The 26,822-nt window shown below is 45.0% G+C and overlaps 1 protein-coding gene across 5 annotated transcripts in view; it reads left to right on the forward strand.

The window, feature by feature from the left end:
• PLCH2 (phospholipase C eta 2) overlaps positions 1-26,822 on the forward strand; it is a 275,766-nt gene that overhangs the window by 156,738 nt on the left and 92,206 nt on the right. For 3 of the 5 annotated variants that reach the window (XM_074934095.1, XM_074934096.1, XM_074934093.1), the window contains exons 2-4: positions 18,520-18,666; positions 23,537-23,780; positions 26,037-26,166. In XM_074934095.1, coding sequence (XP_074790196.1) covers positions 18,520-18,666; positions 23,537-23,780; positions 26,037-26,166 — 521 coding nt within the window. Of the gene's footprint in view, positions 1-11,282; positions 11,510-18,519; positions 18,667-23,536; positions 23,781-26,036; positions 26,167-26,822 lie in introns of those variants that run through there. The other 2 variants (XM_074934097.1, XM_074934092.1) reach the window with 2 other exon arrangements.

The following is a 26,822-nucleotide window of genomic DNA, read 5'->3' on the forward strand; positions in this document are numbered from 1 at the left end:
TTGGGACTTTAGGTCCTATAACTTTCTTAGGCTCTGCTTTGCAGGCAGTTTGCTGTCTGATCACACAGTCCTTGCCTTGACTGTGCAGGCTAAAGATTGACAGAATCTGGTGGTATGGAATGTGACATTGTTGCTCTTCCACTTCCTTGCTAGAAAGAATAGTAGCTTCCTGTAAGGACTCCTATTAGCTGTGCAGTTTGACTGGGATTTTCAGAGGAGCTTAAGAAAGTTAAACACCCAAATCTCAATGACTCTGAAACTCCCATGGGCTCTCTTGAAAGTCCTGCTCTGCATGCATAGCTTGCCTCGCTACAAAATAGACATTGGTACTTTCACTATTCTTTTATTTATTTAAAAATGCTCCCATCAGTCCTGAGGAGGCACTTCCACTCACATTTGCAATTTGTGTGTGTCACTAACGTTCAAAATATAACAGCATCCCAAAGCCAGCGAGAGTAGGACAACACCCTGTCCGCCCATCCAGCCCCCTTTCCCAGCAAACACTTGGAGCTGGGGGAAGTGAGCTTTGCAGCATGAAAGCCAATCTACTTGACCTCTAGAGGGCAAGTTCCAGAATCAAGGACCAGGCCCCGAAAGACTGCTTTATAATCAAATGGCTACAGATTGAATTATATGTAAAATGAGAGGAGAAACTCTTTTAAAAATTGGTAGGTGACAAGCATAAATAAAGTCAATGAGCCCTGAAAAGGAACTTCCTAATGTGGCTAAAGGGGCCACTTCCAGGATTGTCATCGAGATAAGAGAGAAGGAATCCTCTAGCTCTGGGGGAGGAGTCATAGCTGGGGACTGGCCCTATGTGTATGTTCCTATAAAAATGCTCTCTGCTTCGAGCAACCCTACTGAGGCCATGTCACGGTGCCTATGATAGGGGCAACGCCAGCTGTATCAGAGTCTAAAATCTGTGCTAGTGCATGTGTAATTGCTTCATGTCCAAGCCCATAAAACAATGAAACCAAGCTAAAAAGGAACCCTAAGTACTTTGTGATGGCACATTGCTTGGAACTCCTGTTAGCCTGAAGTGTTGCCAAGCAATTAAACTGATAGTTCTCCCTTTCCTGTGTCCCGTCCCCCCCCCCCCCCACCACAATTGTCTCACTGTTTGCAGAGCCCTTTTGAGTTGGGCTATTGCGGTGGGTGATGGGTTACTGAGGCTCCAATACGTGTGAGTCTCCTCTCAATGAGCTTCTATAGAAATGAAGCCAGCTACTTCCATCTGTCTAAAGAAAAGGAATACTTGTGGCACCTTAGAGACAGCAAGGTGCCACAAGTCCTCCTTTTCTTTTTGCGGATACAGACCAACACGGCTGCTACTCTGAAACCTTCCATCCATCTGTCTGTCCATCCACACTGCTTTGCTCTTAATTCTTTAAACTGAGTTTCCTTTACGACTTCCCCCAAATAGCAGGGAATACACTAGAAATCCTTATAAAGGATGGATGCATTGGGGGGGGAATCCTCCTCCCTCCAAAAGCTTACTGAATCTGTGCACAGAAATTGCAACATTCCCTTCTTCTGCTACAATCGTTGCACCTGCAGGAGGAATCCCACACGGAAAAGTCGTATAGGGCCATGCAGTCCATTGGAGCATGGGCCAGCCTCCTGCTAGCTCTGCTTTTAGGGTCATGTGGTTTTGAAGCCTAATTCTTGTACATTACCGTCCATTCTTCAATACTTGAAAGCCGGAGTTCTTTCTCTGCTGATTTGGTCCATTTTTTTCAGCTGTCAAACAGATTCCTCACATAAGTCTCCACATAAAGCTGCGCATAAAGGGGATATATCTTTGTATATGGGTGCAGCGTGCCTGTAAGAAGGCATATGCCTCGCCTGGGGGCTCATGCTGTGGCAGAGATATCCCAGAGTGTACATCTCGCTGAAGAATCTGCCTGTCTGGGATATTTTTGCTTTCCAAAGACAATTGTGAGTTGGCTGCCAAGAGGAAGTGTCGTGGGGTCTCTTTTTCGGGAGCAGGTTATTGGACCCATACAGAGAAGGGAAAGAATGATGAAAGACACTTTCTCCCCTGAGAAAGAGGAGGCTGAAAGAGCCCGGCTTGTTACTCTGAAACTTTGCTAGAAGTGTTGTTCACAACCTCATCCCTAGCTCCTGCATGTTTATTTTGTGGCAGAAAAATCTTCAGCAAAAGTCACTGGTTACGTTCTGGTGTCTTCCTTAATAAACCTGCTTGGTGCAGATGAGGCCTCACTAAGATCTATAAAACAATTGCTGGCCTTAGCTTTACCGCTAAATAAGGAGGGCAAAATGCATCTGTTGTTGAGAACGCCCTGTGATCTTGCACTGGTAACTCATAGTCCCCTTTCTCATTCTTGACTTTAACAATAGGCTTCTCTGGGGCTGGTAGAGAATATTCTTATTAGCTGACCTACTTACTGGGCAATTATAGGTTAATTCTTTCTAATCCTTTAGCAATGAAGTGGGTCAAGTGGATAGCAGGTATGTTTGTGTGTGCAGGAGGCTGTCTATTTTATCTGGGTTTCTAAAGAGAATGAGATAATATAGATTTTAAAAAATCAGTACTTGGGTTTGATGTCTTTAAGAAGATCGGTCTGTATGGATTTCTTTGATATGGTAGCTCTGGCACAAGCCATCCAGAGGTTTCAGAACTCTTCCGACCCATATTCTGTTCTTTGTTTCTCTCACTCTCTCTGTCAAATTGCCACTCGTTGGCATCCTTTTGTCTACGAGAGACAGTGGGATTTGCAGCCTATGATGTAGATAGTTTGCAATGTGACTGAATAGTCCAATCTGAAATTTGCATGGTCTTTGGCAGTTATTACAAATGTATGTACCTGATGTCAGAGGAAACTCAGCTAGTCGAATATATAGTCTTTAAGAATGAGGCTGGCAGCCTTCATTCTGCTAGGCAAATGAATGCTCTGATTGCGTTGCACACATCTGCACTCCACAAAGGGTTGCAAGGAAATATGACAAATGTTACAGTGCATTCAGATGACTTTCAACTATGAGATTTCCATTCAGATTCCTGCCGAGAATGAAAGATGTGGGTGCTCTCGTGGTGCCAGCCAGCCTTATTCCTTCACTGCTGTGCTAACGAGTGCTGGCTCTAATCCTCAGAGAGTGATGCGTCACAGGAATTGGAGTGTCAGTTTTCAAACCCAGAGTTAGACGAGGCAATAAAGACACACAGTGTATGACTGTGAAATGGGTTTTATTTATTTTGTACTAGCACCCAAATATTTGGAAAATGCCTCTGCTAGAGTGGGGCTGGAAATCATGTTCCTGTCCCATGAGAAATTTTGATTTCTCTTTCCCTTAGCAAATCAAGCTGAAAAGTCAAAACCTCACTTTTCCCCCACAGATTATCAGTTCATGAACATTTTGAATCTGCTCAATCAAAACATTTTATATCAATTCTGACCTTTTTATTAGATATAAAATCATTTTAATGTTTTTTACCTTGGTATAAATTAACATTTCAAAACAGAGTCATTTTGAATTTAAAAAATAACCCAAAGTTTTCATTTCAAAAACATTGAAACAGGAGTTTTTGACAATTTCAAAACTTGTTTTAAAAAACTTATTTTAATTGGAGATTTGTCGAAACCGACCCTGTCCCATGAACTGTTTCAGATTTGGAAAATTGCCATTTTCCGATTTAGGGGGAGAAATGTTTTGTGGGAAAATTCCTGACCAGTTCCACCCTCCACCCTTGTTTCTGGGTTGGCAATGGAAATTTACTTAGCTGTACCTCCCCATTAGAATAATTCCCACCCTCCCCCAAATTCGCCTTCTCATTGAATTGGCTCTGTATTGCTTTTAAGATGCTGCTGCCCATAGACTAGAACATGGGTGTCAAAGCACCTTTCAGATCCCAAAGTATGTTACAAAACCTTCCCATTGAAGTCAGTGGTGAATTAGATACTAGTTATGTGCTGATTAAGTAAAAGCAGCAGCTCCTGTCATTACATGTATAGCACTTTAAGCATTAGTCTTGGACACTAGGACTTCTGCTGGTGAGTGAGGGAATGTAAGATGTGACTTGAGTTCCCTACTCACTTTTTATTGTTCGGGGGGTGGGAGGAGTGATGGACCACTAAATGCAAGGGGTTTCTTAATTGGTCAGGCAATAGGACCTAGGGTTTAAGTCTTGCCTGCAGGGCAGGATCATATGAAAGAGGAATAGATGGGGGATGTACTTTAACAGGCATATTAATGAAGGAGTTCTCTTCTGTAAGATGGATATGTGGGTAATATATAAGCAACTGTAGCACTTGGTTTATCTCTTTTCGGGTGGGGGGGAATATGTTGCCTTTAACCCTCTATCCTCTTTGCTCCACGCTGTCTGTACTTGCACAATATCCTGCCGAAGCCTTTTCCCCCCCAACAAGGCACTCACCAAGCCATTAGAAAATATAAGTAAGACTCTGCAGCACTGAATAAAAGAAAGTGGACCTTGTCAGCTCATCCCACTCCAACAGAAAAGGGGTCAAAAGCAGGAGATGCCATTAATATCTGGCTGCTAGTGCATAAACTTGGGGTTTTCTCAACCTCGAACCTCTCCAGTTCAGCTAGAGATCCTCCTTGAATAAGGAGTGAGCCGCCCAGCCCAGCCTATCCATAATCAAGCCCCCATTACTGCAGAGTGGGCCATTGGATCACTGGCTGTTGAAAGTCTTGGATGACTGATTGCAGCTGTATCCTTGCTATCCATCAGTCCCCTCTAGATTCAGATAATTTATTATCTCACCAGCTGTGTCACATGCCCTATTCTGCTAGAAGTTAGCTTGTGATCATGGAGCAGGTTGACTGGAGTTCTATCCCTGTGGATGGCTGAGTGGCCACACAGTGCAGCCCAGTGACAACTGTGAGATCTTGCATGACTCAGGATTTATCATAATCAGCCTTGGAAAATTCACTAACCTAGGCACAAAATCTGCTTACCTGGCCTCCACCATTACAAGAAAACTACTTAATGAAAATTGCCTCCATTTGTACCCTCCAAAAAAAATTATTCACCCAAAGTGAGACTGATTAAGTAGAGTTTTGCAAGGCTCAGCTCAATACATACTTATCTATTTTTTATTTATTTATTGTAAAATTGGAATTTCCCTGTGTTTCTGTCAAAGCTAGGATGTGCAGAGGCTGCTAGCAGAAATACCATGCAGTAGACTAGTTACTCATAACATTTCCAACTTTTCGCTGAAATCAGGAAGCACTGAAAATCTCCAAATTTATGGCTGCTCATCTGAAGCGACCCTCTGGAGTTTTTCCCTGTCACGAATTCCAGTGCTGAAGTTGTCTTAGGCTGCAGAATGCACAATGGAGTGTGTTGGGTTTCAGCTGTAACACTGCTCTCAACGGGACTGCTTGCCATTTAAATTTGTGCAAATTAAAGAGGTGTATTGTGTGATATAACTGAGCCACTTAGGTCAGCTCTGGCTCTGTGTGAGGTTGCCGGGCTTTGGCTTAGTTCATGCGGTGTTAAAAACTGGGTGAATGTGTATGAGACAGTAAACAACACAATCCCCACCTGCCATGGGGAAGATATGTGGCTTCAAGCATGAGCACGGATTGATTAGAGTGCTTAGCGCTGCTGCCCATCTGGTGTCGCAGTTTGTAGTCGGATATTACTCCGATTGTGTCCATGTTGAAGTTCATTTAAAGACATATAACCATTCTAAATGTTCGAGTTAAGGAAAAAGCAGCTTATAAACTGTCATGGTATTGCTGTGACCCAGCTGGTCTTGTGAAAATGCCTCCTCAGCCTGTGAATTCATGAACCTGGGGGTGCAGGAAACTCAGCCATGACTCTGCATGTGTCTTCAGACATCTGTGGGTACTTTTCCCCTGGGAGTTGATGGAGCTGTGTGAAAGTGACAGCGCCAGGGAGCTTTTAATCTGAGATAACTATTCGATATCCAGACTGGGCCTAACATACATCTGTTTACTTAAAGAAAAGGAGTACTTGTGGCACCTTAGAGACTAACCAATTTATTTGAGCATAAGCTTTCATCTGATGAAGTGAGCTGTAGCTCACGAAAGCTTATGCTCAAATAAATTGGTTAGTCTCTAAGGTGCCACAAGTACTCCTTTTCTTTTTGCGAATATAGACTAACACGGCTGTTACTCTGAAATCTGTTTACTTAAGTGCATGATCATGGTTGCTTTGCCCAGAAAGGAACTAAACTACAAATATAACCAATTAAAAGACTTGGTTCCCTGATGACATTTCTTTTTCCTTAATCCACTCCCTCTCATAGCAAGGGCTGCAGCACTGACAGTACCTGTTCCTGTGAGGGACCCAGTGGCCAACTCAGTGATGGATTTGTCACAGGCACATGTGGTGACTTCCCCTGAAGTCTCTTGTAGAGAGAAGTTGGGACTCTCACAGAAAATAATAAATTAAAAAAAAACCCTTAATGTTCATTATTGCTGCTGGTGGTTCCTTCTGGCTCTGTAGTTCCTGGAAAATCTCAGTTTGTGCTGCCTGGTGTCACCAGACAGGGTTTTCCCAACTCCTGGCCTAGATTGGCTAGGCATGGAGTAGACTGTTGTCTACATTACTCCCCTTTCTGTGAGACAAAAGGGTATTGGAATGGAGACATGCAGGATACACCACAGGGGAAATGACTCCAGGGCAACCAGCCTGACAGAAGACAGGCTGAAACTAGGAGCTGCTGCTCTCCTTTGCTGTCTGAGAGGCGCTTGCTTGCATTCTCAGGAATGGGAAGACAGTTTCTCCTGGGAAAAGGCAGAAGTGGAAACCCTGCGTTTTGAAAGCTTGAGCCCCTCACTAGTGTCATGACTTTAGGTGACCAGGTCAATCTCTCTTGTGCTCCTGGCATGACTGTTTCTGCTGTGAGAGGGTAGTCAACATGGACATGATTTTGGGTAGATGGGGTGAGGGAGGGGGAAGGGAGGTGGACCTGGATCTGTGCCTTAATTAATTAGAAACGGATTAGAAAAGTATCTGCATTTACTGATGGTGGGTTTTAAAATATATATATATATATTTCCCCTCTATTGGGTTTCAGAATCTCTTGTGTATCTTGGCTAAGTTACCGTCTCTCATAATTATTCATTTGAAATGTTGCTGCTTGGAAACTCTTGCATTTAACGTCCTAGTTTTTTGATTACATATTTCACATGCCGCCACTTCTAAACAGGCTCTCTTCTCCCTCCCCTCCAGTCTCTCTCTTAGATTTACATAATTTCTGTCCCAGTTGGGGTACCCACCAAGCTGTTAATGGCTTTAGTTTCCAGTGCTCTTCTGTGGGTCATGGGGTCCTTGCTGTCCCTTGGAGACCTGTAAAAAGCCGAGAAGCTACTTGGGCTGTATTTCTGACTTGGAAGTTCCAGAAACATGGTGAATTCTTCTTTGTTCTCTTGAAACTTTTTTTGGGGAGGGAGGGGAGATGTGTCTAGAAATCTCATGAAGCATCAGAACCAGCATTTTGGAGATACCCCCAAGCATTGATGGGTGAATCATGTCACGTACCCATTCACCCTTCGGGATCTCCATTCCTTGTCCTTTTCTTACATGATCTGGTTTATGTACTGTATCTTCTCAAAGGTGCTCATGTCTCTCTTAGGAAACTACCCCTTTCCTTGACTCTTGCTATAGAAGTCACTTAGATTAAGACTACCCAACATCACAGCACTGCTCTTGAAGACTTTAGAGTTTTGCTACTAGCTACACCACAGAGCAAAGTTGGACACTTCCACTGGAAAAAAAAACAAACAAAACTCTGGTGACTGCTGGGAATAATGGGAAGTCTCTAAGAGTGCAATAGAAACAAGGCTTTAATCTGTGCGTTGCGTCACTCAAGGAAGATTTTTCTAAGGATGTTAAGTGAGGCAAGAATAGAAACGCTTTTCAATAGGCTTATGTCTAAGTACTTCAGCTCAATATGCTCTATGAAGAAGTTGGAGGAGGGATTTTGTCACATTTAACCCTTTTTGATTTCCGATCTCCTCCCTGCATGGTTGCCCAGTGCCCGCCATGGGTGATCAGTGGATGGAGGGGTTTTTGTTTGCATTTTTTAAATATTATGTTTGTTTTTGCTGTCTATGTGAGCCTCTTTGTAAGTGGCCTGAAGGACTGATTGATTGTCAACTGCAATGATTACATTGATGGAAAGCTTCCTCTCTGCTTGTCTTGCAAATCTAGTGTTAGCTGTATATGAAGATGGCTTTTTCCACACCTCATCCCCCGCTGGATTCAAAACCACCAGCATTTCTTAGTTCTGAGCTCTGGAAATGCCAAACCAAACATCTGAAGGCTCTTGTTCAAGAGCCTGCTTATAGGGAGGGAATTCTAACTCAGGACTGCTGTCAACTTAATATCTTGCGTAATGCTGCTATAGGAGCTTTGTTCCACCTCCCTCCCACCCCGTGCCCAGATTGATATCACATGAATGGTTAATGCTGAATCTAGGGTGTCCCTGCTGCAAATGCTGCTGTTTAGAGAGAGTGCTGCTCCTCGTGCATGGCGAGCCAGCTCCCAGGATTTAGCACTCCGAGCACTGCAGCCCGTTCTTCTCCCCGGGGATTCAGACTTGCCGTGGTAATGGTGCATGGGAATGAAGGTGCTCGATGGGACACCCTTTCTTTCCTTGGGAGAGGAGGGGGAGCAGGTGAGCACAATCCTAAATCTTAGCTCAGGTCAACAGGCACCATGTTCTATAACACCCCACCAGGTACTGTGGCACAGGCATTTCAGATTGTTTTACACAAACACGAGGGCAGACACTGCACGCTCAGCTAGCAGTGTAGATGGTGAGGCAAGAAGAATGCCTTGCACCCCTGAACCATCAGGTGTGTTCCCTGAACGCCCCGGCAGTGCCTCCCCTGTCTATGCTGCTATTTTTAAGCAGCGTAGTGTCCTACTACCGAGCTTTTCTCTGCTGCCTCCACCTTGCTGGAGCCTTTCACTGCGGCGTGTGGCTACAGGCACTCTGCATGTTGCTGCAAGCATAGACAGGGCCTCAGGTGTACGACATCTTTGGTACCACCATCAGTGTAGTAGCTGAGCAGTTTAGTCCTTACTGTAGTTACCCTACCAACAGTGCTGTGTGGCAGGGAAGTGCTATTTTCCCCATTGTACAGATGGGGGAACTGAGGCCCAGAGAGGCTAAGGAGGTTGCCTAGCAGCACCTAGGAAGTCTCTGGTGGGGCAGCGAATTGAACCCAGCTCTTCCAAGTCCTAGACTAGTGCCCTGACCACTGGGCCGTTATTCCCCTTAAAAAAGATTCAAGTGTCTTTAGAACCAGGCTGTGTGGATCCCTGCCTCTTTCTCTCCAAAGTAGCAGGTTTTCATCCATAGATCTCGGCGCACACCACAAAGGAAGTCCCCATTCCTCAGATGGGGAGCCTGAGACCCAGAAGTTGGGAGGGGAGTGACTTGCCCAAGGCCATGCACTTAAGTCAGTGGCAGAGCCAGCTGTAGAACCCAGGTTTCCTGACTCTAGTCTGGTGCAGTATCCACTGTCTCTGTCCTGAGAAATGACATGAGGCAGCCGCAAGGTGTTTGTGGCAAGCTCATGAGCACATACATGTGCTCCTCACCCTCCCTCCCGTCCCAATCAGCAGTCTTCCCCCGGTGCTGTGCCAGATTCTACTCAGAACAGATCTCCAAGCTGGGAAACCAGCAGTCCAGTCCATCCCAACTTGTGACCCTGTCCTGGGATGTGAACTCTGGACTTGAGGCAAAAAGACTGTCAAACTCCTCCTTTTTGAGAGTCACTTCTTTCTAGGTTTAGCTATTCCGCAGCTCCACTGAGCTGTGAAATGGGGAGTGGAGGATATTTTAGGGAGTGCTGCTTAATATGCAAAGGTCTTGCTAGGCACCCAGAGAGGTAAGTGGATCTGTTCTTAAACAGAACTGACAGGCAGACCCCCGCCGCCACCGAAGCCGTAAGATGCATATTACACTCCCCATCTGGCCCAGGAATGGCAGGAGCGAACTGGGTGCGTATCCATGATCTACTGTAGGCAAGAAAAATTTGACACCGTTCCAAAAGGTGAATGCAGCTACTCTGAAGATTTAGGGTGACGTTTCTCCTGGAAGGCTCCCACTGGATGAGAAATGGCAGCTTTATGGTTTAAAAGAACGTTGCCAGTTTTGAGCTCTGCCTTTTTCCCGGCACTTGGAATGCTCTTTTCACGCCCCCCTAGCAGTGCTTGTGCTGTGCTGGCTGGCTGGTGTCCTGAGCAGGCGTCTTTTGAGGGCCGTCCGTTCGTTAGGGCTTGGCACTCTTGAATGGGCTGTGCAGTTGGAGAGAGGCTGCCAAGTTAGACTGGAGGAAAAATAATCGGAGGTTTTGTTGTGGTGGTGTTTTTTCCTTTTCCCTCCCCCTTCTCCTTTTTCTATGGCTGCAGAATGTGTCCCCTAAATGCCATGACTGGATAGGGCAGAAGCCAGAGCTTTAGGATTAGTGCGTAGGGAGGATTTAGGATTACAGGCGGACATGTATTGCTGTGTTTGGATTGTGTGTGGTTTCTCCTGGCCGGAAAGAAATAGTCTTCCTCTTCTAAACATGCCAGTTAGAATATTCAAAAGGCCCGTCTGAGGCTTGAAAGGGAGGAAGGTTTGAAGCAAGGCTTTGAAAGAGCTACATGAGAAGGGCATGTGAGCACACAGAGATGGAAAGAGAATGAAGAACTCAGGCACCTGGATGGACTCGTGGCGGGGAAGATGTTCTGAACGGTGTCCTTTGTGTTTATTCCAACAGACATTATTGTTCATGGGTGTAGGAGGTAGAGGCTGATCCTCGCAGGAGCGAGACTTCAAGTGCTTTACAAATCCAGCATGTGTGAGGGATAAATTCACCTGTGTGTAAAGTCTCAGCTGAAAGGGGGAAGCGTCCTGCAGACTCCCGACAGCCGAGGGCTGGTGTAATGGCGCGCTGGGTTCCCAACAGCTGATGACTTTTGGAAAGGAAATAAAAATATGCTTGAGAGGTCTTTCTGTGCGCCTTGAATGCATTCTTCCAAATCCTGCCTTACCTCATGGGACTATTGGAGCCCCTCGTGTCCCCTCTTTTTAAACTTGAAAAAACACCTTCTTAACTGCAAGATTCAAAACCAAACCCCCGTCATATAGAGTGACAACTGAATGTATTTTAATATTCAGTTTTGCAGCAGGTGGGAAGAGTCTAAATTAAACCATGAAATTGCTGTGAAACAAAACAGCCTGAAGAAACATCGGACTCTTTACTTCACTGATTAGCTTGAAGATTTTTTTTTTCAGATTTTTGTTTTTTGTTGTTTTTTTTTGTTTATGGTGGTGTACTGGAAATTGCAACCACAGAACATTGGCCTCCGCTCGGGGGAAGAGCTGCCTGGAGCCCTGGCATACAATTCAGAAGCTCCCTTTTGTCTCCAACATGGACACCTCCAAATCTCCCTTACTTCAAAATAAGTTTTCTGTCGCCCGCTTGGCTGAGGAGTTTTTCTGGATTGGTGGCAGCATCGTGGCTACGCCGAAATGGAAAATGGGCCAGATTGGTAAGACAGGGAATGTCAGAGTCCCTGATGCTTAATTGCACAAGATAATAGCGTCTTAAAGGCTTTCACATTTACATCTTATTTAATGACAGCTTTGTCTAGCCATAGCTGGGGTGGGGAGGAGGATGTTGACACACATTTGCAGAGCATGCAGCCCCTATGTTCTTTTATCTTTCATTGCTTTATGAGTTCCTGGCATGTCTCTCTCTTTTTTTGTGAAAGATTCAAGAACTTTTGAATTATGTTTTGACTCTTGATTTAATTTTTTTTATGACAATCTGAATAAAATGTGTATGTCTGAACACATGTGGACTTTGAAAATCCCTATTTTGCCATAGATTTCCCCCCCCCCCCGAACACCCCCTCCGAAAAAGTAAAGTAAGTTGGTTGACTGGGCAGATCTGGTGTTAGCAGCAAGAGTTTGTGCAGTGTGAACCATTCCTCCTGGCTCATCGCTTTTCACACTCTGTCCACTTTCAGCAAACTGAATCCTTCACCGTCGTAAATTTGAAGGAGCCGTGTTTAGAAGGAGCCATGTTGCCTTTTCCCAGATTCAGATCCCTTCCTGGGTGTTTAATTGTAAGGGCTGATAAGCTGTGGCACAATCCTTTGACCTCAGGATTGAAATTCTGTACTAGCTGGATGAGATAAGAGCACTTTATTATTTAGGGAATAAAAAGGGGACACCTGGCTAGAAATGATATCATAAATATCTGCATGGTACAGTATAGTAATGTGATAGAACAAACAAAGCCTCCTGTTACATTGGTGCATTGTCACTCGATAACCGTGGGCTTGCCCAGATGTAACTGAGACTCTGTAGAAAAGGGGTTTGCCTACAGAGCCTTCTATTACTTACACCGTTCAAAGATCTACTTCTTAAAAGGAAGCCTGGGTTGGGGCTTGCTTGAAAACTGATCAGAGCTAGCTGCTTCTACTCTGGCCAGAAGCACCATCATGAGTGGAGCACAATGCTTCGGCAGCGCCCCCGCCTGTAGGCGGGTTGAATGGATGTTAACATAACATAAGAACATAAGAATGGCCATACTGGGTCAGACCAAAGGTCCATCCAGCCTAGTATCCTGTCTACTGACAGTGGTCAATGCCAGGTGTCCCTGAGGGAGGGAACCTAACAGGTAATGATCAAGTGATCTGTCTCCTGCCATCCATCTCCACCCTCTGACAAACAGAGGCTAGGGACACCATTCCTTACCTATCCTGGCTAATAGCCATTAACGGACTTAACCTCCATGAATTTATCCAGTTCTCTTTTAAACTCTGTTATAGTCCTAGCCTTATAGTTCCAGCCCAGAGGAGCAACTGCAGAAGCAACAGATTGCCCGTAAATTAAGCTTTTTAATTTTTGCAGCGTTTCCAGTGTCTCTTTTCGCATTAACCTCTTTGTTAATGATTGTGCGCTTTAATAATGGAAGCATTCCAATACACTCTGCTTTGTATAGTACCATTTGTACAAACACTGCCCATCCCTCCACTTACAGGTTTAAGCAGCCAGTAACTCAGTTCCCCTCTCCCTGATGTTTTAAGGGCTGTCTGTCCGGGGGAGGAGAAATGGGGTTCAGCTGAGAATTGAAATGAGACGTGAGTCAGTGCAGGGAAGAACTTCAGAGGAGAAGGCTCTTGCACCAAGGGTGACGAGACAGTGTGCAGGGACAAAGGAGACCTGTTTATCCAGCACTGAGGGAACAGAGAGACAGGAGTACAAAGAGAAACCAGGTAGAGGGAAGCTGAAGAAGTCTGAGAAAGGCAATTATTGAGCTGGGTCCTGGAATCAAGTGTGCAAATTGCTATCAAGGCAGCCCTCTGTGCCTGGTGCAGCTGTGACATAAGTGAGTCTCCTTGGCTCTGTACCAGTCACTGCAGCACAATAGCCTGCTCTCTGTCTGGAATGGAGTCAACCCAGTGAACAGCAGCCCATGTATTGTGTAAAAAGAGATTTTCCCTCTCTCCCCGAATGCTGCAAAGAAAAGCATTTGCAGAACATCTGTCCTCCACTTCCATTTGTGTGCAGAGCCTCAATCGCTCTTGATCACAGGGGTTATTTAAAATAACTTCTCAGGCAGCATGCTGAGAAACAGGCATAGCTATGACTGCTAACCCATCAGCATAGGGGCGTCTGCTGCTGGTGGCAAAAGCCCACTCTGGAGCCAGTGGCAGATCGTCACGTTTCTGTAGTAACAGAACTCAGGGGTGAATTTCTGCAGGGTAAGAGTGAGTGGAATGCACTGAGCACTCTAAGGTGAGTTGCCAGGGAAAGGACTAGCTCCCAGGAAGCCATTGTGCTGCTATTGGGTTGGCTTTTTAATATGTCCTCCAGTTCTGTGGCCCTTCAATGGAACAGAATTCTCAGAGCTGAAGTAGGCTACCGGGGTCTAAATTGTATGTGGGCCTCGTTCCTCCTCCCCCGGTGTAAATTGGGACTAATGTCGCTGAGGGCAATGAGACTGCAGCCGTGTACGGCTGGCGTGTGCTTTAGACCATGCAGGGGCTGCTTCGGGCTGGCAAATGTCACGTACGTGGAGATCCCTGAAAGGGAAATGAGACTCTCGTTAAGCACGTGCTCTCTCTGTCTCTGCCACCCCCTGCAGCGTACAGATGAGCCGTTGTCATGCAGGATGCAGAAAACATGCACTTTGTAGGTTTCCAAGTCAGACTCTGTTAACAAAACTGGGCTGAAAAGTTCAGCAGAGTTGTGAGCGGCTGGGCTTCTGACCTTCCTAGGGAGCCTGGCTGTGCTAGCAAAGCTGCATGATGCACCCTGGAACCGGGCCAAGCTCTATTTCTGAATGTTCTGAGAAAAATCTGAGCCCAGGTGTGAAGATACCCAACTGCTCCCTCCCCTCTGCTCCCTTGCATCCAGTACAGCCAGTCTCTTCCCCTGGCCCCCCTTCCCCCCCACTGAAAGCAGTAAGAAAAGTTACAGTGTTACAGTGGGGAGATTTATATTTATATTTTCTCTACCTGGGTTTCTCAATCTGTAAAGTGGGGCTGCATCCCTGTATCACAAGAGTATTGTGAAGCTGAATTAGCGTTTGCAGGAAGGTGCTGTGGGGGTTTAGTGAAAGGGCAGAAATGAACAGTTAAGGAAGGTAGCTGAGCTCTGAGCGCATAGGAATATTTATCCACCTTCTCATGACTGTTCTCATACATTAAGATTTTTCTACCTGTAACTTTCCTTGGTATAAATACCACCATGGAGCTCCTTTCCGTAGAGCTGCCACATCTCCTCTAGGGGAAGGAGCTCTTCTAGACCTTAGGAGGTGCCTAAGAAAGGAGTGTAATGTATGTTTGGGCTCCCCACCCTACCGCAGAAATTCCTCTGCTCTCTCTACCACCACCACCCCCAAACCTCCCCAGGGCTGCCTTCTTTCCACCGTTAGTAGGAATTTGCAGTTGTGTGCACCCGCAGGATGCTGCACCGCCGAAATGCTTGTCGGCGGCATGTGTGGCGCCCGCCACAGTCTTCTGGGAATAGGAATGTGCTATTCCCACAGAAAGGTTGGGGACCACTGGTCTAACCTAAAAGAGCCTTGCTCCCCCTGCCCCGCTTTGAATCTTGGCTTCTTTTGAGTCAAAGTCAAAACATGGCCATTCAGCGAAACTCTTATTACTGGAGCTCCTGCACCAATCCAGCCGGCTGGGGGAATAGATATTCAAATACACAAGAGCAGTTAGGCTCCTGCTCAGATTGACTTTCAATAGCAGTTAAGTGCTTAGCTGTCTTTTTTCAGAGTAGCAGCCGTGTTAGTCTGTATTCGCAAAAAGAAAAGGAGGACTTGTGGCACCTTAGAAACTAACAAATTTATTTGAGCATAAGCTTTCATGAGCTACAGCTCACTTTATCGGATGCATTCAGTGGAAAATACAGTGGATTTATATACATAGAGAACATGAAATAATGGGTGTTACCATACACACTGTCTTTTGTGCCTCTGAAAATCCACTCCATGAATAACAAATAAAAGTGTTGCACAAGAAACGCCTCTGTGACACTGGATGGTCTGGATGTTAAACGGATACAGGTGTCTTTACTTGTGCATTGGGTGCAACATTTGAAGATTTTTCTTAACTTGGAAAGAATCATATCTTTGTTCCATTGCTTATCAAACAGACAAAAAGGAATTTCCGAAAGAATATTGCTGATAAATTCACATTAAGCTTGTTCCAGATTCTTTTCTTTTTTATTCATTTATTTATTTATTCTATCCTTTCAAATCACACCAAAATATTTCTCATTTCTTTCTTCTTTACAAACTTTGCTACAAAGTGCAGTGCACATTGGAGTACCCTGGTGTGCTACCAGACAAGTTGAGGACTGCAAATCAATCTTGCCTCTGAACTTCCATGCATTTTATGCAAGAAACTTCTAACAGCTTCATGTTTTCTCCTGATCTTGCTCTAAATTATGGGAGTGAGTTTACCTGAGACATGCCAACATTTGGGAACAGTTTTAGTTTTGCAAACCTAGGGGTGGTTCTGTTCTACTCCACTTATCACCATGGTTCTCAGATGTGGTTTCTCTTCTACCACAATCTGCAGGTGTCAGGGAGGGATGGATAAGTGTTTGTCTCCTAAGCTTTAATGACTATATTAAATAGTATTGGACCACTAGACTTTAGGCTCCAATCTTGCAAATACCTAATCAACACGAGGCGTTTTACTGGGACTGCTCATGTGCTAAAAGTTGACTAATTTGTGTAAGTGTTTGCAGGATCTGGGTTCTAGACTTCAAGTGCTTTTTGGGCAAGGACTGTCTTCACTCTGGGCCTTTAGCAGTACTCAGTATTCAGTCAACATTTTAATATTCTCACCCTAAATATAAAGTGTTCCATGAACTCCTATTTTTCAAATCCACATGAAAACAGACGGGGGGGAGGGGTGATTTTTCTTACTGCTTTTCTTGTGCTGCCACCTTTGTTTTCTATTCTGTATAGGTGCTCATCACTGTAGTATCTGAGTGCCTTCCAGTCAGGGCATCAAGCAACATGGCTAACATCTGGCCTGTGTTTTGTTCTCTCCTCAGGAGGAGAGTGTGCAGTTGAGGGTTTTTTGTTTTTGTTTTTTATGGTTTGGATTTTTTTAAAATATATATTACACACCTTGCTCTGTTTCTTAGAGAAGGCAGGTCAAGGAAATGTGCATGGCACTGAATAGAAGGCGGACCGGTTTGGATCCTTAGTCCCTGGGGCAGTTCAGGCTACAGTCTTGGGCTGGCTCCCAAGAAAGCTCTGTCTCCTGCACAGATGAACTTTATTTACCCTAATGGTAGAAAGTTCCAGTGTGCTTGAGGAGCGGAGCTGTCAACCACAATCTTCATCCTGGAGCTTTAGTTGATCTTTTAGATACCTTGTGCCCAGGCCATTGAGCACCTTGAACTTGATTAAATATTCTCGGAGAAGCCAGCTTGTGCTGCTTTTTGCTATCCGACTGTCACAGCTTTAAGCAGACCAAGTTTAATGATCCTCTCTTGAATAGTTCAGCAGCAGATGGGAGTGCTTTATTGTCTGCTGGAGTTCAGAGCTCGGAGCCATAACCAGAGCATTCAAAGAAAGGCAACTGCATATTTATCTTCAAAAAAAAATTTCTTTTTTAAAGTATTAACCCTGAAGCTGGCACATTAGAAACTCCCTCCATTGCAGACTTAGCCACTGCTTCGTATTGCTGGTTTTTATTAATAAATCTATCTCATTTTTATCTACGAACTTACCTTAACATTGGGCTCAGATGGCCCATTAACATGAAATGAGCCTGAGATTATTGGCATCTAACTCACAGCAGTTCAGAGAGTGATGCATGTTGGGTTTTTTTTTTTTTTTAAATCTTACAGAAGTATATGATGCATAATGAAAATGAGCGTGGTGGCAGTATTGATACTGTGGTGAGCAGCAAACAATTACCAAGCTCTAGTAATAGTCACTTGAGCATCAAACTGACTCACGGCTTCCGCTGTTCAGTTCCTAATGATGGGATGCAGGAGGTAGCAATGGTGCAAAGTTGGTTTGTTGCTTCTTCGAAGAACAGAACATTTAGGGAGATGGAGGGAATTGTTTTGGAATGCTTTGTTCAGCTCTGCGTCTCTCTGGCTATCGTACAAGGCACTTAGCATTACATAGAAGATAACTGCAGACTATTTTATAAGAATGTAGCCTCTGAGGCTGCTTTCATCTTAGCAGATGGCCCTTTTAAAAAATAAATAAATAAATAGAATCCAGTGTGTGTTTCTAATAACCTTTGTGCTGTTAATTTTTAATGCCTCCCCTCTATAGTGGAAAAATAGTTTTTAGTTCTAAAGCAATTTGTACACTAAGGACTTTTGTGAATTATTTATCAGGTTCCAGAATATTTGCTATATTCTGAGTGGCCAAGTTGGGTAATTAATTTTTTTTCCCTTTAGTTAATTGGGCTCCGGGTAGGCAGGATGCTAATTCAGCCACTTCCCAGGAAGCAAATTTATTTCTGACTGGGGATGCTGCTGCCCAAAACTTCTGACTTTGTAGTGAGAAATGGTGGGGAGGAGGGGAAAGTGTTATCTTTTTGTTAAAGAGGCAGTTGGAAGTTTAAAGGTCAGCTCTCAGCTGGTCGGTGTAAATCTGTGTAGCTCTACTGATGGTAACAGTTATGCCAGTTTTACATCTGCTGATCATTTGACCTAAAGGTTGAAATTCCCCCGCCATGCAGAGGGTCAGCAGGAGGCCTAGACATCATAAAAGTCCAGCTTAAGTGGTGCCTAGTTCTTGTGCTGACCTCCTGTGCTAGTGTGGATTCCACCTTAGATGTGGAGGTGGAGCTTTTCAAAGGCATGGCTGGGAGCTGTCGGCGAGAAGGGACCCCTGTGATCATCTGGTCTGACTTCCTGTGCTACTGAGGCCAAAGAACCTCCCCCTTTGACTTCCTGGGGCAGTTGAGTGCCTAACTGCACCTTGTGCCTTTCAGAATTTTGAAGAATTTCAGTCTTGTGTCTAACTCAGGCTGTCCTTTATTTCTCTCTCCAGTGGAAAGATGTATGAGCTGCATGCAAGCTGGTACCCAGATGATCAAACTCCGGGGCAGTTCCAAAGGGCTAGTCCGGTTCTATTACCTCGATGAGCACAAGTCATGTATTCGCTGGAGACCGTCGCGAAAGAATGAGAAAGCCAAAAGTAAGTGCCGGCCACTGGGTCTTTCTACTGAGAATGAGAGGTTTGCATCGGCACCGAGCAGCCGACATGAGGGGTTCGGTAACATGGAAGATGACCAAGGCAAATGCTGTTGCTGGATTGGCAGGACTGTGCCTGACTTGTATGAATGTTAATAACACTTCTGCTAGTTGAGGGCTAAAATAACCCCACAGACTTGGAGATGTGCTCCAAGCAAATCCTACGTGAATAACGCCAGATTTAGGAGTGTCTGCAGTTTGAAGTTTGGGTCTTCCCTAAAAATGTCTGTGGGAGAAGGAAGGGATATTCCCTCCCTCCACATCCATATCCCATGTGGCACAGATAGCTAGCTGTATTTATGGTTAAGGCATTGTTCCTCTGAAGCACCGGCTAGTGGTCATTGCTGGAGACAAGATCCGAGGTCACGTGGACCAGTTGTCTGGTGGGTTGAGGGAGCTCTGGTAGGGTTTATCATGCACCAGAAGGGTAATGATTATTGGTTGCAAATAAAGATCCCCAATCCTGCAACCAGGTTTATGTGGACAAAACCCCATTAGAGTCAGTCAGGATCCATTCAGACACAGGGATCTGCCCTTGCAGATCATGCTGCATATTCTGGCTCCAAGAGCTGATATGTCTCTGCATTCAGCTACATGTTGTGTTGTATTAATCATCCTGAGAGCCCCCCACTGAAATCGGGGCTCCATTGTGCTAGATGCTGGAGAAAAAGATAGTGAAAGGCTCCCTGCCACAAGGGGCTTGCAATGAAATAGACAAGACGGATGAAGTTTGGGAGCCCCACCCCATCTCCCAGTGGCCTAAGGGTAAGGGTTTTTACCTGTCAGGACTTTTGTTCTTTAACTGGGGCCGCTTTGTAATCATAGAATCATATTTTCCCCAAATGTGTGTGCGCGTGTGTGTATGTTTTTTTCAGTGTCTTTTTTCACCAGATGGTGGCTGATCCACTCCAATGAACATATACATGATTGAAAAGCAATGATTGCTTCACAGACACAAGTTGTAACCTGCACTAAAACAGGGCCTTCAATTATTTGTTTAACAAGATGTGTGAAACTGTGCTGGCAAGGAAATGCTGCAGAGAGTTGTCTGACAACCATCATGTTGAGGGGAGGATCAGGGAGACTGAGATCTTGGGGACCAAATTAATCTTATTGTTTCCCCTTTCAAAACTACAAATATGAATGTAAATGTTGGCACAATCTGCATCTCTGCTTGTGACCTGTTTGATGGCATGTAAATATGCACAGGGAGGACACCTAATCTGAGAGGGGTGCTGGCATAGTGGTTAGGGACATAGTAGATTAGGACTTGGAAGATCTCGATTCAATTCCTGGCTCTACAATAAACTGCGTTGTGACCTCTGACAAGTCATTTAATCTCTCTGTGTCTCAGTTTCCCATCTGTGAAATGGGATAATAATCCCTCCTTTGTCTGTTTTAGCATAGATTGTTCAAAAGTGCCCACCATCCCTGGGTGACTACAATGGGAGTTTGAGGAGCACTTTGAAAATGTGACCCCTTTCCAGTGTTGACCCTAAACTCTTCAGGGCAGAGGTTGTCCCCCGCTAGCATGTTCGTAGGGTACCTAGCACAATGAGGCACCAATCTCAGTTGGAGCCTCTTGATTCTACTGAAATACAGATGAATAATAATGCACACGAACGAATATTGAATAGTGAACTTAAACCTCTACTGAAATCTAGCTCTAGACTTTTCCTTTTGCCTCCTGTTGCATTATTCAGAACCAGCTTTTTAAACTGCATGCAGAAGACCTAAAAATTCCTTCAAGTATGTGAGTTAGAATTACTTGGCTGGTTGTTTAAGCAAAGATACTAACCCTAATAATAATTAATAACATGCACATCTTCTCCGACTAAGCTGCAACGGATTAGTTTAACCAGCTACCATTACGTTAAAGACATTTAGGAAATTGTTTTTTTCAAAGTCTGTATCTCCTTGATCAGGCTTTTTTAATTTGCGTTGAGTGGCACAGTAAAGCTAGAAGCACTAGCATACCGAGCCACCTTGATAATGTCCAAAGTGTTAAATTTTTGCCCCGTTTTATAAAATGACTGCACGTAAATCGACTGCTCTAGACTATTAAAGGCTGTGCTTGGCGTTGACATTATCCTTGGCGTGAGTTGTGCCGTCAGCACAGAGGGCTCATAAACCGGAGGTTAAGTCTTTTTGCATTTCCTCTTTTGACATTTGCTTTGACTAATGCTATTTGAGCTCTGTGTGTCTGTGACTGTCCCATACACCCTTGCTAAATAACAGTAAGCCCAGAGGGCAGTGATGTAACACAACACAAATTCACTGGTTTCTGCTTCATTTAATTTCAAATGAAGAAAATCTGCCAGGGTCTGGAGTCTGTGTTGGATTTTAAATGTTCTCCTCCCGTCCGCTTTGAGCTAACTGCTTCCCCCCTAGAAACAGTTAACGGTGCAGTTTGGATTTTGGCCCTGCTGCAACACTTTTCCTTTTTTAAATCTTTTAAACTTCTGGCACGTGTAGATCTGGGTAATATATCCTCTGTAGCTGCCCAGTGCACATACCATAGCAAACAGCTGTCTGCTTCTAGGGAGAGCCATGCTTCTTGTAATCTCAGGAGGACACTGTAATCTGCAAAATTAAATTCTGTGCTGGGGTTTATTTTATTGTTAAAATTTCTCTTCTTGACACTCAGGATCTAGGATCTTTAGAAGGGAAACAAATTATTCAAATAATTATCGGATGTGCTGGCTCTGAGAGACACCGTTTCATTAAACATAAGGGCATTCTATAGCATTTTAAGATTTGTATATTCAAAGGGAAGAGGAATGGGGGTTGACAAACGTTACCAATATCTTGGTAATTTACTCCCAAACCTAGATGTAGGAAGGAACCTGGTAGCTAGAAATGTAAACGATTAGTTGGATCAAGTCCTGCAAAGGCAAGAATTCATTCCTGAGTAAATGACACTAGGTGGTTCAGTGGATTGTTTCAGAGTCAGGGTACCTGGGTTCTGATCCTGGCTCTGCCACTGAACTGTTGTGTGACCTGGGGCAAGTTACTTCACCTCTCTGTTCCTCTGTTTTGTCTCTCTTTGCCTGTGTTGTCTATTTAGATCAGAAGCTTCTCGGTGCAGAGACCATCTCACTGTGTATGTACAGTGCCTAGCACAATGGATCTCAGTGCTTAGAGCCCTCAACTATCATAATTATAGCTGTTCTACTGATACTGTGTTTAATTGTAGCCAAGAAGATTTACAGGATGCTTCACAACAGACTAGGATGTGCCTAATGTCCCTTGTTGGCTGAGCTTGCAGATGCCTTAAACCCAACTCAGCGGCATTTCTCTATCTATAATATTAGAGAGACAAGGTAGGTGAGGTAATATCTTTAATTGGACAAACTTCTGTTGGCGAGAGATACAAGCTTTCGAGCCACACAGCGCTCTTCTTGGGGTCTGGGAAAGGTGCTCCCAGTGTCATGGCAAAATGCAAGGAGGAACAGATTGTTCAGTATTTGCATTTTCCTGTGACGCTGGGAATACCTTTCCGAGACCTGAAGAAGAGCTCTGGGCTTGTCTACGCTTACAGCGCCACAGCTGCGCCACTGTAGCACTCAGTGAAGACACTACTGTGTGGATGGGAGAGCTTCTCCTTTCGGCGTAGGCCCTGCTTCTTGGAGAGATGAAACCCTCCTGCTGACCTAATGCTCTCTACACCGGGAGTTGGGTCAGTATAACTGTGTCACTCAAGGGTGTGGCTTGTCCGCATGCCTGAGCAATTTAGTTTTACTGCCATAAGTTGGTAGTATAGACCAAGCCTCTGTGTGGCTTGAAAGCTTGTCTCTCACCAACAGGAGTTGGTCCGATAAAATATATTGCCTCCCCCACCTTGTAGACGTGTCAGTCCCAGGATATTAGACAGACAACACTGCGTAGTATCTGTAACATAACTTTGAATGCTCTAGCTGATCCATTCCAAACCTCACGGCATGTTTGAGGTATAAGTGGCTAGAACCCTACTGATTTGGAGAAAGGGGAAGAAATGGGGGCAGTAGGACACCTCTGCCAGCTCTTTAGCACTGCCACAGCCTCAGTGTGGGAAACTAGTTTTAAGAGCAACCATTCCAGGGGGAATTCTGAGGCTACGACTCATAAGAAATATTAGCTTTTAAGGTGTTTCTCTGAATTCTGCAAAGAGTTTTACCCACCTCTCCAGTGTTAGGGGCCTAGGATATTGACTGCCTGCTGCACAAAATCCATTGACATTGGTGCTAAATGCTGGTGAGAACATGGGGGGCTGGCTGGCTGCATGTGCCTCTGACTCTTCCATAGACAATGTGTAGGCTCTCTTTACAATGGGTTGTGTGTGGGGAAGCAACTGTAATGTGCAAACTGTGTTTGATTTTATTTCTAGCTGGAGAATATAGCAAACCAAATATAGCCACAAAGAATAGTGGAAAAGAGTCACTAACAATTGATTGTCAATGCAGACAGGCTACAAAAGCTTAAAGGAAAGGCACGAGAGTACTAGAAACTAAACGGTGTATCATAAGATCCTGTTGTATTAATATGCAGATTACCTCATGCTCCTTCACCTTCTCAGACTAAAATAAGATTTGGCTGCTTGTCTGGGCTCATTTTGTTACAAATCCTCCCCCCTCGCCCCCATGGCAAAGCTCTCTCATTTGTTAAGTCATCCTCCAAGTGATAATGCTCAGCAATGAGGGTAAAGGGGGTGATTTGTTTTTCCAGGACAAAAAAAAGGACCCTTTTCCCTCCAAGAGTCTGATTGTAACTAACACACACAAATGATCTTCCACTGACCATCTCTAACGAGCCACCCGCCTCTCTTGTTCTTCTAGTCTCCATTGACTCCATGCAGGAGGTGTGTGAGGGGAAGCAGTCGGAGATCTTCCAGCGCTACGCCGATGGCAGCTTCGACCCCAACTGCTGCTTCAGCATCTATTATGGAGACCACATGGAGTCTCTCGACCTGGTGTCCTCCAGCGGGGAGGAGGCACGCACCTGGATCACGGGGCTCAAGTACCTGATGGCAGGGATCAGTGATGAAGACAGCCTGTCAAAACGGCAGAGGACCAGAGACCAATATCCTTCTGTGCTGTGGGGGAGGGTGCCTAGCAGGGTGGGGCGGTATCACTCCTAAAGGAATTTGTGGAGCTGTCCTTAGTGCTTTATTTCACTGGCAGCAAGTGTGAGGCATAGGATTGCACAACAAGTCCTATCATACGTTCCTGTTCCCATGGGGCCCTACACAACCGAGTATGGGGTGCAGCGTTCCATGCTCTGTTTCATCCCAGAGCAGATTCCCACTTCTGCGCGCTCCCATTTAGATCCCCTCCTCCAGTCCAGCCCACACACCCGCTCTCCTGTTATCTGTCTCTCACCCACGCACATCCTGAAAAAGCCAGGGGGATATTTTCAAAGGCACAAATTAAGTGCATGACTCCCATTGACGTTCAGTGGGAGATGGGCTCCTACCTGCCCTTTGTGTCTTTGACAATACCCTTAGCGGGTAGTTTTCAGCCTTCTGGGCTGAGAATAAGGGGCAAATGAGTGAGAGAGGCTGGGGGGTGGAGAAGGTGGGTTCTGTGTCCTATCACCGGTTGTCATCCTGCAGGAAAGTCTCAACAGCTGACACTTTGCACGTCAAAAGTCCTTCATTAGGATTAGAGGCCTGTGCTAGGCATATGGTGAAGGGAGAATGGAATTTTAAAAAATAGAGGGCCACATTCTGCCTTCAGTTAGACCCTGTGCAGCCGTATCTATCTCTGCAGGTTGCAGAATTCAACCCTAAGTTTATATTTGTTCAGAGCTGAAAGCCATTTCTCATTGTGTATATGTGGGTAGACAGCCGGTGCTGCTGCTGAGGAGATTCACATGAGCAGGATTTTAATAGGCATCATTTAAAGCGCACGCGCAAGCAGACCAAAATCCTCTCCCCACACCTTAACATCAGGGACCGGAGAAAATTGTATTCATGGACAAAACTACATCAAACCCCAAATCAGGCAGTGAGATCCTGGCTTGGGGCTGCTTCTGAGATGCTAAAGGCCCCATCACTATCTGCTTATTGCAATTCCTGGATCACTCCGCTACGCTGGGCTATTGCAGGGTGTCTGCTGTGGTCACCACTGGAAGACAGAATTTGCTGCCAGTGCCCATACAGTGAGATCTCTCCGAGATGCCATCATTTTCTTTCCCTGTATTTAGAATAGGAAACAGATTGTAGACTTGCCAAATATTGTCCCTTTGGTGATGGCCACTGTACGGTATCTCTGATGTTAACTCTGGCAGGTAGGAAGCCTTTGCTGCTTATTAGATCCTGTTCTGTAGAGGAAAGCCTGTCCCCTGCTATTGCATGTAGCCATCTATTGTTATTTCCTTGTACGGGGAATGTTCTTGTGCTGGTGAGAAGAAAAGGGCATTGGGGTCCCTTTAGCTAACCGCTGCAAGGCAACGTTAGGTCGAGCAGTCTGACATCCTGGCCTGGGAAAGAGGCACCATAACAAGGTGTGTAACAAACTGTCAGCCTTCAGGAAGGCTGCAAAGAACTTCAGCTTTTTTGGGGACCAATAACCTGTTTAACAAGCGCCAGCCAGGAAAGGTGCTGGGAACCTGTTGAAAGCTTGTATACAGCACCTGAGGTGCATTTGCATCATTTGGATTAGGGGGTTTTTATATCCAGCTTAGGCTGTCAGGGTTCCCAGTGACAAATCTAGTTCATGGGCAATAAAGCTACTTTTATTGTTTTTCTAGTTAAGCTGTCTTAGGTTAGATATTAAGAAAACCTTTCTAACTATAAGTGTGGTTGAGCTCTGGAAAAGGCTTCTAAGGGAAGTTGTGGAATCCCTGTCAATGGAGGTTTTTAAGAGCAGGTTAGACAAACACCTGTTGGGACAGTCTAGGTTTACTTGGTCCTGCCTCAGCACAGGGGCTCAGACTTGATGACCTCTTGAGATCCCTTTCAGCTCTGTTTCTTTGATTTTTATGTGTGGTTTATAGCCTCAGTAGAAAGTCCACTAATCTGTAGTGCTACAGCTGTGCCGCTGTTCGCTTGCAGAGTTGACACTTTCTGCGGTGATAGAGGGGGATTTTCCACCACTGTAATAAATGTACCACCTTGAGAGGTGGTAGCTAGGTCAACAGAAGGTGATTTTAGTGGTCAATGGAAGTATCTTCTTCCATTTACCTAGGGGTGTCTATACTGGGAGCGTAGAGCAGCTTAACTACGTCTCTCCGGGTGTGAATTAGGTCCACGTACGTTTTAGGTATAGACTAGGCCTAAATAATGTTCAGTAAGGTCCCTTGATGCTCCATTGCCTTCCTTAACTCCAATTAAATGTGGTTGAAGCAAACCTTTGATGAGGCCGATAAGAATGGTGATGGCAGTTTGAGTATTAACGAGGTGCTCCAGCTGATGCACAAACTGAATGTGAACCTCCCCCGACAGAAAGTCAAGCAAATGTTTAAGGTAAGATGTGAGAATGATCATTTCTAAGGGAAAAAGGGATGAGCTGCAGAGATCTAATGTGCAACACGGCAGGAGAGAGAGTAAATGCTTCGCTAGCAAATTCCTTTTCGTTTCCTCAGTGGATACTGCATTGTGCATTTCAGCAAGTTGGAGAGAACTCTGGAAACAAAGGGGTAGTGAGTAAATTCTTAGCTGCAAAAGGAAAAGATACTTGCACCAAGTTGCTTCTGGAGTTTTACAGTGTAAGGACAAGCACAGCGCATCTGCCTCTGTCAGCTTCCATGCCCTACCCTCCTGTGCTTGGGGCCGGATTCCGATACCCTTACTTGCATTGAACCATGTCTTCTCACTGGAGGAATCTCAATCTCCATCATGGGAGGTTTTTCGGAGCAGGTTAAACAAACACCTGTCAGGGATTATCTAGATAATACTTACCCCTGCCATGACTGCAGGGGACTGGATTAGATGACCTATTGAAGTCCCTTCCAGTTTTATGATTCCTCTAACTCCAGAAGTAAGGAACTCAATAGGACCACTCATGGAGTAGGGTGATACCCTTTCTCTCACAGAATATCAAAATTTGACCAGTATTGTTATAAACCTGGTCTTCTATGGCCATTGGTTTGATTATCCTTCATCATTTCCAGCTGTGAAGT

This window comes from Natator depressus, chromosome 18, assembly GCF_965152275.1.
Source record: "Natator depressus isolate rNatDep1 chromosome 18, rNatDep2.hap1, whole genome shotgun sequence".
Lineage (NCBI taxonomy): Eukaryota > Metazoa > Chordata > Testudines > Cheloniidae > Natator > Natator depressus.